The 13,339-nt window shown below is 47.6% G+C and overlaps 1 protein-coding gene across 1 annotated transcript in view; it reads right to left on the bottom strand.

Moving 5' to 3' along the window:
- Nucleotides 1-585: 585 nt before the first annotated feature.
- Nucleotides 586-13,339, bottom strand: part of STAB2 (stabilin 2) — an 84,884-nt gene continuing 72,130 nt past the window's right edge. Inside the window, exons 57-68 of the mRNA XM_049822434.1 lie at nt 12,937-13,041; nt 12,429-12,536; nt 11,586-11,779; nt 10,409-10,550; nt 9,925-10,058; nt 8,595-8,760; nt 8,251-8,357; nt 7,489-7,608; nt 6,551-6,709; nt 4,392-4,499; nt 1,919-2,047; nt 586-996 (exon numbers count right to left, since the gene is read on the bottom strand). Of these exons, the coding sequence (XP_049678391.1) occupies nt 847-996; nt 1,919-2,047; nt 4,392-4,499; nt 6,551-6,709; nt 7,489-7,608; nt 8,251-8,357; nt 8,595-8,760; nt 9,925-10,058; nt 10,409-10,550; nt 11,586-11,779; nt 12,429-12,536; nt 12,937-13,041 (1,622 nt within the window). The 3' untranslated portion in view covers nt 586-846. The remainder of the gene's footprint in view (nt 997-1,918; nt 2,048-4,391; nt 4,500-6,550; nt 6,710-7,488; nt 7,609-8,250; nt 8,358-8,594; nt 8,761-9,924; nt 10,059-10,408; nt 10,551-11,585; nt 11,780-12,428; nt 12,537-12,936; nt 13,042-13,339) is intronic.

Genomic DNA, 13,339 nt, shown 5'->3' with positions numbered 1-13,339 from the left:
CTATTGCTCAGATCCAGCCAACACTTCTGAGGTTGGTAACTCTGAACTCTCTATAGACTGCATCTTAAACAAAGCTGTGCTCTTTGGTTTTTAATTTGTAACAAGATTTCATTCCCTACAACCTGTAGGTGCTGTTTTTTCACAGTAAGTGTAAATAGAAATGTGTTTTATAATTGCCTAATGCCGAATTCAGTCTCTAATTTTGATCATGAGGACCAGTCATCACAAGCTGCTGGTCATCTGAGTCCTGTAAGATAGAAGAAAAAGAAAATCAGACTTGAACATTGAGTTAAGAAATGAAAGTCACTTTGGCAAATTTGCCCATACAAGTGGCAGAGCTTGCACCTGACATTTTTGCACCAAACAAGCCTTTTACTGGATGCAAAAAGGTTTATTTTGGTTTTAGACTCTGCATGTATGTGAGGGTCTTGCTAAATTAGACCACTGAAGCTATTCAGATACTCTGGCTTCACTCAATCTTTCCTTCCTTTGATTCCCAGCCCCTTTCCCGTTGCATTTCAGATTCTTTGGAGTGCTGGCATGACACTCGGCTGCTTTTGCAGCAAGGAGAAGGGAAGACAAAATTGGAAGGCTTTTTAAGTTTGTATAGACGTATCACTGGCATTCAGTAGCATTTGAAGTCTGATTTAATTCAGCTGTCTTTGAAGGTAGGCTTGAGGCTGTAGTATACAGCTGTATCTCAATTTTGTTACAAGTGAGGCTACCCAATTTCTAGCAGTGGTGAGGCAGGAAAGCCAGGAACTTGAATTTTCCTGAATTAATTTTTCTTTCTTTTTCCAACTAGACATTTTCCTTTCATGAAGTAATTCCCTCTTACCATTTATTTTAGTTGTGTCTCAAATCAAAATGAACACTTACTGAGAAAAGATCATAAGTAGGTTCTGGTGGAGTCAGTGCAGAAGAACTTTCATATGAGGGGTTGGTGATAGAAGGCTGTGACTTGTCCAGTGATGTTACGTCAGTGTCATCTATTGACTACACAAAATCACACAAACCTGCTTAAAATCCATCCTCCTCCTACAGTGCATTAAGTGGGGCACTTAAGCTTCACTACCAACTGGTGCAGTGTTGTAACTGAACTGGTTTTATCAACTAAATCAGTGTCTCCCGGGTATGAGCTGTGTTCTGGGTGGTTGTATTGTCTCAGGTCACTTAACACTGCTATCTTTTTTTTTTCACTCCCTTATTATTTTTTTATGCCTCAGCAAAGATTGGGAGAAGTGTTGCCCTGACATTGTGCCTGGGGTAAAAGGTACCTGGTTGGTCCTGAGCGCTCTCATTGCAACTGTATAAAAATACAAGTTTTTCCCTTGGCTCATGGCTCCTGTTTTTTGTTTCTAGAAGATGATTCACATTACATGCAGGGGCTAGAATAGGAAGGGATTCCTGGTTACTTGTAGGTAGTCTTTCTTTTGGATCGATTCTTGTGTATTTTGTAACTTTTTTTTTTGTCACCCCTCATCTCTGAGTAGCTTGGCTATTGCTGGCTGCTTTCGCATCATTATGATACTATGCAAGGCTAGCAAAGTTAGTTAAGAGAAAGCAAGCGTGAAAGTGCATCGGTGTAAAAATTTGCACTTCTCAATCCTGCAATCATTTCAATTTTCTTGTCTTTTGAATCTGGCCTTTTCCCTATCAAACCTCCGGAGCAGCAAAATTATTAGCAATGCCGCGGAGGAGGGGGAAGAGAACAGGTCCCCTTTCACTAGTTGTAATTACCTTCTTCCCTAAGGTCATCATTCTGGGGGGGCAAAGGCTTCTGCACTGTGCTCTGTAGTTAAATAAGATTTTGGCTAGTCCTTGGTGTTGGAAGTGTCTGTGAGAGCAGGAGCCCATCGGGCACCCTGGAGGGAGAGGTCTGGTGCCCCCCAGCTTCACGTTCCTGTCTGCTGCCTACCTTGAAGTGCTGGAAACCTGTGTTTCTCTTCCTGAACCTGAGGTAAGAATATCCAATAAAAGCCACAATTCCTGTAACCAGGCAGATGCCGAAGATTATTCCTGTTCCGGTACCGGCGTGGAGAGGAGCCTGGAAGCAAGAGAGAGAGTGAGCGAGCTACGGGTGGGCACTGGTCACCTTCCAGCACCCGAGCACACGCAGTGTCCCTTTGAGATATGCCCCTAGTCCTGAACTGCTTTTGTGCTCAAGTTTCCTGGTGCGTGTTCCCTAGAGACAGTCAAATACGGCCTTTCGATAGTAGTTACAAGCTAGATTTTTTTGGGGGGTGGGGTACTGGACATTGCCTCTAGTACAGCTTCATCTTTTTTATGAAGTTACAGAGCGTGCCAGAGTGATCTTTTCTGGCCAGGTTTTTCAAAGTAGCAATAGCGGCTATGATGAGGCTGGAACCCCACTGGCCTGAGGAGGAGAAATGGATACCAAATTCCCTTAAGCAGCTTAGGAAACCTGTGCTACAAACCCTAGAGGGCTCTGCATGGGTTCAAGCTTCTTCCCCATTGCTTTGTGCACCGGGGAGGTGTTGGATATTGCCAGCTATCGGCCGGCATACCATCCTCAAACCAAACCGCATCGGCGCTGAGGGCCATCCCGTCGCAGGTTGGAGAGGCTGCCAGCCTGCGCAGAGGGTGTGCAGGGCTGGGCTCCGTCAGCGGCCCAGTGCCTGCCTTCTGTAGGTTGTTTTGCCCCAACACGTGCAATGCCTTTCACCTGAAATCATTCTTCAGTCAAGCAGGTAAAGTGCCAATCCAAGTAACCGTATCTAATATTTTATAAATATTTTAATAAGTACGTAGGTACTTATGGGAAAAGTGTGTCCAGACTTTGGCTTCTGCCTTCTGCAGCTCTATGGCCTGATAGATGGATATTATGAAGGTGACCGGCAGTTTTGGGGTGACGGTAAGTTTGAGGGATCCCAGAGTACGCAGTCTCCCCAAAGCACTGTGCTGTTTGCTGGCGATCCGGGAGGTGAGGAGGGGTCTGGAGATGGGTAGAAGGTTCCTATGCTGTTCCTTTTGCTTTTCCATGTGATACCTTAGCTCTGTAGCCTCCTGCTTAGGAAACTAATTGTTATACTTCCCCTGGCAAAAATAATCACGTTGTCGTCTTAATAGATACGCTCTCTTCATTTATTTTTTAGAAAACAAAGTAATTTATATGGTGCAGCTGGACAGCTAAATATTAGAAAACATTTCATTGCCCTCTAGCATGAGAGAGGTATTATAAAGATGGTAATATCATGCTGCTGTAGACTGACAGAAATTGCCTATTATTTTGAATCATTTTCAGGCAGTAATTTACGCTTTTACCCAAGTGTTTCATTTCCTATTTCTGAAGATTGTAGGCTGCAAGGGATTTTTGTGAACCATGATTTTGCAGGCATATTGCTAAGCTTCTAGGAACAAGAAGGCTGGTTTGTGAAGGAGAGAGGGTTGCTCAGAACAAAATGAAGATGAGAAATAGGGTATCAGTAGGATTAATCCTGTGGACCAAGGAGGGGGCTGGTTAGCTGCTTCCAAAATCCGAGCTGGAGTGGATGGGCTGTCGATGTTGAGTGAGGGCCCTCCAGCACGCAGAGAGAAGGATCAGAATGAGTTGCCCAGACTGAAGGGAAGTTCTTCAAATTAAGTAAATGGCGGGTCTTCTTGCAAGGTCAGCTTGAGCCTGTGTTGGGCTGGTACAGAGTACCCTGCGTGGAACAGAGCTGGGGAGCGCTAACGCTGCGCATCGGAACACTTCATTAAGGAAAACATTCTGTACTGGGAAAAAAGGAGCTCGCTGTGCACCTCTCCCAGGCCCAGCAGGGACCGCTTTTGGGAAACGTCCCACCTGCACTGCAGGTAGACAAAATGTTTTTCCTCCCTTTCATACAAAGCAGTAAACTTTGCTGGTGGGAAATAATCACAACAATGTTCCTGCCTCCCTGCTGCTGGGCCCTGTACCATTGGTTTGGTCTTTCTCATGCGAGAGATAATTGGATAACTGGGACCATTGCAGGGATTCATGCAGACAAAAAAATCCCTATTTTCGAAACACCTTGTTGTTGTGGATTGGGATGAATGCAAAGCCAAGAGTAAAAAACTTTCCTCAGAAACTTGAAAGACCTTTTTGGAAGAACTGAAATGGAGCTTTATCAAACCTCCGCTACAAAAATAAGCTCCATTATAGAATGGAGCTTTTATTTTATTTATATATAATAAACGTGGTAAGAACTTGTTTAGACGGAAACATTTGGAATAGGCTTCACTGGCACCTTGTTCTCAACTTCCAATTTTCTTTCAAAGTAACCTTTTAAACAGAAACTGCATATATGGGAAGGAAACTGGGAATATATGAATGTCAGCAATGAGTCTGGGATGATGTAAGCCACAGCCACCTCCCACCACCCCCCCCCAAAAAATCACTATGTACTTACATGTGCTGGCGGAGCCTTTAAAGGCTCTGAAATGACGTGGATTATCCCGTTAGAAGCGATTATATCCCATTCAACAATAGCACTTCCATCCACATATCTGATCTCGCTCTGCCAGGACAAAGAGCAGTGAGAGCTGAGCTTTAGCCCTCCTCCCTTTGGGACTGAAATAAACCTTGAGACTATTTCCCCACCTCGGTTACTGACACAGAGCAAAAAATCACATGGGACCTTACAGTGCTGCCTCCCTGGACAGCAGCCTGGGATGTGCATAAAGTAGCCATCAGCATTACCTGCATGTTGCCTTCAGATGTTTCTTTGTCTTTATTTAGAAAAAAAAAAAAAAAAAGGCGTTTTTTTTGTGATGTTTGTGCAATTGCCAAGTTCTGCATAGGAGCGTTGTTACTCCCGAGTTCCAGGCAGGCTGCAGCCTACTTCTGTTACAGCTTCTTTCTGAGTTGAGGATGCTACTTGCTCTGAGTTTGCTGGCTCGAGAGAGCTGGCTCAGCACCGATGGGGAGCCGCTGCCCGCAGTTTATTTGGTGGCCTAGCATCTGCGACCTGCAGGCTGGTCCCATTTGGCAGCTTTTTTAGGAAGGAAGAGGAATGGGATCAGTCGTTGGCACCCCAACGCTTCTCTGAACTCTGCTGATAGTGGGAGTCCTCGACTGCTTTGGGCTGGTCCTGAGCCTCTCCAGCCTGCGTCTGTGTTTTGGGAGAGTGGGTCCATGGGCACCTGCCCTATTGCAAACGCCGCTTTAAATCGCATCCTAGCAAAATGGTTTCTCCTCAAGTGAGCAGAACCAGGAGCTGGGACGGGTGGGTGCTTGGCCAGAGCGCACGTGGGAAGCGGCTGCTGTCTCTCCTTCCCACCCTGGCACCCCGCCGAGCTGTACCGCGTCCCAGGGGACCGAGGGCACCCGTGGGTCCTCCAGGGAGGAAGAAAAGCTACAAATTTCCAACCAGCTTTGAAGGGCAGGAGCAAGACTTGTGTTAATGGGCTCAGAGCCTCCCTGTGGCAGCTTTTGAAGAAAGGAGGATTTTTTTTTTTTTTTTTAAGGAGAATGTCTGCTAGCTCAAATACCAGATCAAAGCAATCCAAAAGAGCTCCTGGCATGCTGATGAGTGATACAGGTAAGCCTTGTGCTAGTGCACCTGATCACTCACAAGGCTATACTTTATTAATGCAGGTACTGGGTTTGCAGTATGGGGTGGCTTTAAAAATATAAATGGTAATTCTCATGCCAAAGGAGTTTCTCCTGAAAGGGGAAGGAGAAATGGAGCAAAGGCAACAGATGACTCATTTGTGCAACTGTTCCCGCAGCGCCTATTTCCTTCTTGTTGGTGTCCGTGAAAATCCCCCCGGTTGGCACTCAACTTTCCTTGGGTCCAGCACCATTCTCGAGAGCACATTTTAACTGCAAGCCCACAGGTGTGGGGTTTCTTATTTTCCTATTCAGCTGTACAGCCTCACCCACAGCAGAGTCCCAACCTCAGTCTCAAGGGGTTTCTGTCACAGAAGTACTTTGAAATGCTTGGGCAGTGAGTGTTTTCTTAATAAAAAATGAGAAGTTGGGTGTGTTTTCAAAGGATGTGTTCTCTAAAATGTCAACTTTCCATTTGCAAATATACTTTCGATTTGCAAAAAAGGATATAAATTTTTGCATTTAAAAAGCACTGAAGTAGTAATAAAAAAAGCAAACCACTGTTTTATCTGGTTTTGCTCTGAGCAAGGCTGTGCTGGTTTCTCCTGCCTCTCCCAGAGAGTTACCAAGAAACTTTACAAATGCCCACACCTTTCTTTAATGATAAGCTGCTGCTCTGATCTCTCCTCCTATTGCACTGCTCTCTCCCATAATCCTGCCAGGCTGAGAGAAGGGTTGGATCGAGCCCATATCCCCAGCCTGCCGTTCCTGCAGGCCACCTGAACAGCTTCCTTTGAGTTTTGCAGGTCAGAGCTTGGCCATGGGCAAACGTGTGAATTTTGCAGTTTGCCAGCTGCTATCCTGCAGTCTCTGGGCAGGAAAGCCCCTTCTCAAGTCAGGCTTTCATTGCTGCCCACTATAACCTTACTAAATTGCTCTCTGGATCAGCTATACCATTACCGGGTATAGCATAAGGGGGGGAAAAGCATGAAGATGGGAGGTTTATTAAAAAGGTACCTGTTCAGTGGTGGGGGCTTGATATTCCTGGCCCCTGGTGTTTGTAATGAGGAGTTTTTCCCCTAGACGAGTTAGAAGAGTGGTTCCGTTGGTCAAGTCCTCATAAAACATTATGCTGGCATTAGATAAATGATACTCGATGTCTCGCCCGGACAGTGTCTGCAAATGAGAGCAAAATACAAGGAACATTAACTGATCTCATTAATCCTCTGGATTTACAAGTAGGCTAAGTGCCCGTGACCTTTCTCCCTCCTTGCTATTAATTGCAAGTGCAATATGGGGTAGAGGCTACTGGGAAATCTGGATGCGAACAGTGGGATCTTCTGTCCCTGCTGGCCTCTGATGGCTGCCTGAGCAGGCAGTGCCTCGATTCTGGTGGGACAAAGGATTTTACGCTTTTGTACGATGACCTGAAGCCATGAGCCTCGGAGATTATCCAAACAGCTTGAAGATGTAAGGCAGGGCATAAACCCGTGTGAATTGTTTGAGATGATGTTTGACGAAAGGAAGGAAGGAAGGAAAAAAGGGAGAAGCATAGATGTGAAGCTAGGAACAGGTGCCTTTAATGTATTTGTGGGAAATACCAAAGCTGTGCACTGCTTTCTTCACATAACTGTGCTTGATGTTAATAAGCCAGAACAGACTTCATCTCGGGCAGACTCTTTTATAACTAGGTAACTAAAATCCCTGATGGAAAAGGCTCTGTAGTGACTCGAACGCTCAATAACCTTGTGCTCCTAACTGTGGAAGAGAAATGGAAATGAACTCGCCTCTTTCAGAACCGCAGTTTAAAGTATGTGGGGTTACGCAGAAGTCATGTCATACTAAGATTTTTTTTTTTTTCCAAGCTTAAATTTCACTGGGATATAGAAACCTATAATGGCTGTTTAAAAAGTGTTATTAAACCGAGGAAGGAAAAAAAGAAAAAAACCCCTGACCTCATTTTCCTTTAACCCGCTGTCGTTCGGAGCAAAGAGAGTGGCGTGCACGGACAGGTCTGTGAGGTACCGCAGGAACTCTCTCCCCTTCCTAGAGCTGTTGGAGTAAGCCATGATGTCCTAGGCAGAAACCAAAATCCAGCTTTACTAAAGAGCAATTGTGCGCTCCTGTGCGGGGAGCTGAAAAGATGAGACTGTATAAACAATGACAAAGAAGCTTTCTGTTATTAGCCATGAAGCAGCTCTGGAGTGACATTACAAAAGAAGTTTCTATTCAAAACCCAGTTTTAGCTGCTGTTTGATGAGCACATCTTCAACTGACTTGCAGGAGTGAGGCCCTTGTTGGCTGTGAGGCTACTTATAATGCCTTTCTGAGTAGCGGCAAGAAAAGGACCCTTTTAATGTTTTGCCTTTCCCCAGCAGCAATTCAATAAAGTTAAAAAGCACCGCTCTCCTTGTGACGCCGAAAAAGCCGGGAGCGGTTGTGCACAGAATCCCCTTTAAGTTAAAGCTGCGGCCGCGTTTGCTTTCCAAATGCATTTTAGGAACCTGAAACCTCTTTGGACCAAGCAATGAAAAAAGTAGTAACTAAGTTCTGATTTTGAGGCTGCAGAATTAGACCACTCCACCTCGCTTCGCTGGTGGGCTGTCGTTACCTGTATTTGCCGTGCTAGTAAAGCAAACACCGAGATGTGACCCGGTGGCGGAGCCCGCTTTGCTCCGCTCCCCCCGACCGAGCAGCGTGCCAGCCCTGGGCCGTACCGACAAGAAGTTTGTCACCGTTGGGAAGGACATCAGCACTTGCAGCAAGTTCCCGCTGCAGGAGAAGCCGTCCCCCACGTAGCCTGGCTTGCAGGTGCAGTCCACCTCTGCAAGGTACAAACACGGATAACTGCGTGGGCAAAACGCCCTTTTCGAGAAGCCTTTAGGCTGCCCTGTGCCTGAAAAACAGCTTGCAGGCAACAGATTATATATATTTTTTTGAAAGTTAAAAAGAGGCAGAGTCTCATGCAGTGTTATCTAGCAGCCTGTGGCCGACCAAAGGGACCAAAATGCGGGCTGCTGCTCCCCTTTGCGCAGAGGGACGCAGCGAAGGACCCTCTTACCTTTCTCCCTGTAGCAGAAGACGTCCCAGGTTTCGCTCAGGTTGACTCTTCTCCCGTAGTCCACGATGCCGACGTAGCCGGAGCCGCAGTTTGGGGAGGAGAAGGCGGTCGGGTAGCCCACTCTTTCGCCATCTAGCCAGCCGGCAGCGCATAGGTGGTACCTCGCCTGCAGCCAGCACGGCCATAAGGGAAAAAACCCCGGGGAATTGCTGGGTGGTGGGCTTGGGGTGCTGCGGATGAAATGAACAATCCCTCCCGGGGTGCTCAGGCAGCACCCAACCTGCCAGCACTCTTTTGGAGGGTCTGAGGGGGTTCTGTCCATCCATCCGTCCGTCCGTCCTGCAGCCTGCTCTGTGCCGAGCTCTGGGCCGAGGGGCTGCGGAGACGGGGGCCCCTCTGAAAGTCAGCGGCTCCCCGTACGGACCAAAGGAACCTTTCCTGGGAAAAGCTGCCCTGAGCCCAAAGCTGGGCAGGACCAGAGGTGGGTGTGAAAGCCAAAGGGGATGTGCAATCCCGTTGTGTGCCAGCCCACCTTTTGTCAGCGTGGGAAGGGCTCAAAAAACCAGCTCAACATAGAAAATAGTCCCGAGGAGTGCTGGAGCCAGCCCCTCTGCCGACTTTGCTGCTTCAAGGTAAATATTTAGACTATGGGGCACAGGGGACATGCAGCTCCGGCCGCAATCTGAATCTCCTTGGGCAGCAGAAGGAGACTTACGTGCTGGCTGTGGTCCAGCCTGACATTTTACTAGAGGTAAATGTCTCTAAATGATGAGCGTTTCTTCTCCTTCTGCAGATGGGAAGGAGACAGAGAGGCACAGTCAGTCTGACCCACTCCTCTAAAACAAGTTTCACAAACCCAAGGTGTGATGCTCATCCTGCTAACATCAGCCGTGTGTTGTCTATAACACACTCAAGGAAGAGAATATGGAAATGGGTCTGCTAATTTAACAGCATTTGGGGAAAAGATTCCTGGAGCCTCACATTAAAAAACCAAATTGATCGGAGCATAATTCTGAAGCGTACATTTCTTTAAGAAGTGCTAATAATTAAAACCTGCATGAAAACACTCTGTAAGTCTGACTCTACCATCTCACCCCAGTACCACTGGAAACAAGAACTTGGCAACTGGTTTCAGTGCTGTCTGAGCAGGCACGAAACCAATAAACAGTCTGAAAACTGCTCCCAGCCAAACATACCCCGGGACACAGGGGGAAGGAAAGGAGGGAAAATGAAGCTTATTAGCACAGAGCAGCCCCCTTGCTCCTCTCTCCCCGTTCACGCTGTGGCTAGGTCGGCTCCAGGGATCTCTCCCGCAGCGAGGTTACCTCACCTTCTGCGCGTAGAGCAGCTGGTTGTACGTCGCGATGGTGGCCGACTCATTGGCACAGGCCTCCTTTGCCTTCTCGTAAGTCATTTTGTACTGTCCTCGTGGGGACCGTAAGTGGAAAACGCCAACCGTGGTATCTGCAAAGCGAGAGAAGAACCGGCTCTTCCTGAAGGGGTTTCCATGTCTGGATGCAGAGTCAACCGTGCCATACAAATGCCCGTGAATTTTGTGAAATGTAGTTAGGACAGATTGATCCCTTCGGGGTAACGTTCCTACGTGGAATGCCCTCACCTATTGCTTCATAAATCTGGTACCGCAAAGTACGTAAGCACGCTTTCTAACTTCAATCACCTCATTGTTTCAAGGGGACAGAGGTAGAGGACTGAGCGAGCTTACAGACGCGAGGATCCTGGCCGCTGGCTTCAGTGCAGTGGCACAGAGATGAGGATGTCCCTGTCCCGTGGCCTGCACCGTGTGCCATCCTCACCTTGGAAGTGGAGATCGGCACAGTCGGCATCAGGGTGGCACTGCCCGTTGTCTTGCAAGCAGCGGTCGAGGGGAAGCTGCATCACCGAGCAGTTCAGCCCATCGCCGATGTAGTTGTTTTTACATTCGCACTTGCGTTTGTCCTGGTCGGAGAGAGAATAAAAAAGGCCAAGCCGAGTACTTAGCTGACATAAAAGTGGTATTTCAAGCAACATTCTGAACTGTTGGAAAAATTTCACTTGATATAGCCAGGAATGGACAAACAGGAAAGTTGCTACTGACAGCTGTGATTCAACAGACCACAAACTCTGACACTGACATTTATTCTTCTAAGCAAAACATTTACACATGCACTTGGGCGCTTTCCTGAATTAATACCAAAGCATAATTCCACCCACAAAGCTGCAACGTGCGTTGGGGAATTATATGACACGTAATTTAACAAAAACGGATGGCAGACCTATCAAAATGATATTTAAATGACTGGGCATGGGAGCATGAAAGGAATTTATCAGCCTGCTGATAGTAATAAATTGAGAACTATAAACCAAGCAGGAGCTGGTGACATCCAGGGATTGCGGTGGTTGGCAGCTGGAACGGATTAGCGGCAAGGCTTTTCTAGATAGCTCCTGGAAGACACATCAGGCAAGCCACCAAAACGGAACGGACAGGTGATCCCGAAAGCACCCGGACAAATGTTGCATCGAGTCACCGGCACAAGTTTTCCTCAACAACATTGACTGTGCGGGCCAAGGAATTAGTATCATGTGGCTGCAGAGCTTTTTAAGCTGAGTCCGGCCAGCCAACAAGTGACACTATTCTCCCAGCTGTCCCTAGGTTTAGCTACCAAAATATATTCAGTTTCAATCCAACACACTCCTATTGCAAATGCAGTTAGGGAGAGCTAAGAAGGGGACAGAAAAAGCACACACGCAAAATATCCCACCTGCTGTACCACCCCTTTCCCTAGAGCAAAGAAGCCAAACTGTTTCTCACCCCTGAGCTGAAAGGATACCAAACTGATGTGGAAAGTAGCCTGGAGCTACGTAAAGGTTGTTTTGGAAAACAGGGACTTTGAGCGGTACAGAGTGTGATCCAGCCAGAGAAAATACTTTCTGCGGACAGCGGGAAGAAATGCCTCAGACTTCCCTGCCGGTGACTGAAATCATTCAACTTACAGGTCCTATGACAGTGCAGATGGCATGCTCATGGCAGCCTCCGTTGAACCCGTCAGCGCAAGGATTTACTGGAAGGCACGTAAAGCCATCCCCCTTGTATCCTCTCTGGCAGCTGCAGAAGACTTTCACCCCGAGTTGCGTGCATTCGGCTGCCTTGTGGCACCCGCCGTTGTTTTGTTTGCAAAGGTCTGCAGCTGCGTGGGGAAAAGAAAACAGGGGAGTAAAGTCTGCTTTTAAAGAGGATGGTCTTCACAGAGACAAAGCAAGGCACGCTAAAAATACTACGACACTTGTTTGGGGAAAAAACCTGAGTTTCCTGAGGCATTCCTGACCTTGTGCAAAGGCTGTCCTCTAGGGCTCTGAAGCCCTTGTCGGGATACCGTCGGTTTAAGAAACGTGGCACCACCCCCAGAGATTCTGCTTTGCCTTTTGGTGGCCCAAGAGAGCTGCTTTTCTGGGGACTCTGCTCTGGCCAGGGTGACTCCAGAGGACGCAAGACACCTGGCTCAGAAAGAACGACTGTTTCTGCAGTGATGTTACTGAGGAACTGCCTTGCCTAAGGTCATCAAAGAAAATCCTATTAAGTGAAACACTGCTAAAACCCATACTGTCTCCAAAACCTGACTGAAGCGCACCTCTTGCTCATAATCCTGCTCGGTAAAGCCTGGTGAAGCCAGCCACTTGCTTCAGAAAAAACCTGATCTGTACATATCCTGAATTTGTTTCACTTGCTGCGTTGTGGAAGTTTTTAGGTTTTTTTAACATTTCATACCGGATGGTAACTGCATGTGCAAGAGGGGACAACTTGCTTTCTTGTAACAAGACGTGCGAGAGGGAGCTCACCGGTGCACGTGATCCCATCCCCGTCGTAGAACGGCTTGCACTGACACGTGTTGTTCTCCGTGCAGACGGCGTTGGCGGAGCAACTCGGGGAACACACTGGCTGCAGAGCTGGGGGGAAGGCAGAACAGCGGGGGTGAAGATGCTATTTATAGTGCAATGCCCTTGTTTCATGCAGAAAGAAAAGCCGTCATACCAGTCTTGCTAACGGGAAAACCTGTCAGAATTTTTTTTTTTTTTGACTGCTTAACTCTTGGGTGATACCTTCCCTCAGGTAACCCAGAGCCCCTTCCCGGGGGAGGTAAACACTTATATTCCCATTTCACAAAAGCGGAGACAGGGAGGTGAAGGGACACATTCAGAGTCCAGAGCAGAGTCCTTTAGCCTCCAGTGAGGGCTTCTGACATTATTAACCCTTTCTCTCTCTTTTCTACGCAAATCCTCTGTTAAATTGCAAGTGCTAGCAACCCTTGGCTCCACGCGACGGAGCCTGGTGAGAAGAGGCAGAGACCTAGCTTGGTGTCACACAGCCGGCCAGTCCATCCCGTTTCGCAGAAACATCGTCCCGTTCCTGAATAGCCCTCGTCACACTGCCCGTGGGTCTTGCATTCGCAGGCTGCAAAAGGAACGCAGAAGGATCACTTACAGAGCTGCCTTTGGGAAAAGGGAAAATCTTTCCTTAGAGAAACCACCTAGACTGTCAGTTGAGATACAGTATTATTCAGCAACTATTTCGATAAATTTAACCTCGTGGTTTTTCACCACGAGGCCAGTCAAGCAGTGGGCCAGAGAGTCCAGAGCGGTTGGGCGGTTTCCATCCTTGCATGTTTGCAAGCCCTGACGGGACAAACCCTGAACAGCCTGGTTTGAGCTCAGGGCTGACCCTGCTTGGACCAGGGCTTGGACTAGAGACC

Source organism: Accipiter gentilis, chromosome 18, assembly GCF_929443795.1.
Source record: "Accipiter gentilis chromosome 18, bAccGen1.1, whole genome shotgun sequence".
NCBI lineage: Eukaryota > Metazoa > Chordata > Aves > Accipitriformes > Accipitridae > Astur > Astur gentilis.
The sequence above is the reverse complement of the archived record's forward strand: the minus strand, read 5'-3'. Positions and strand labels throughout refer to the sequence as shown.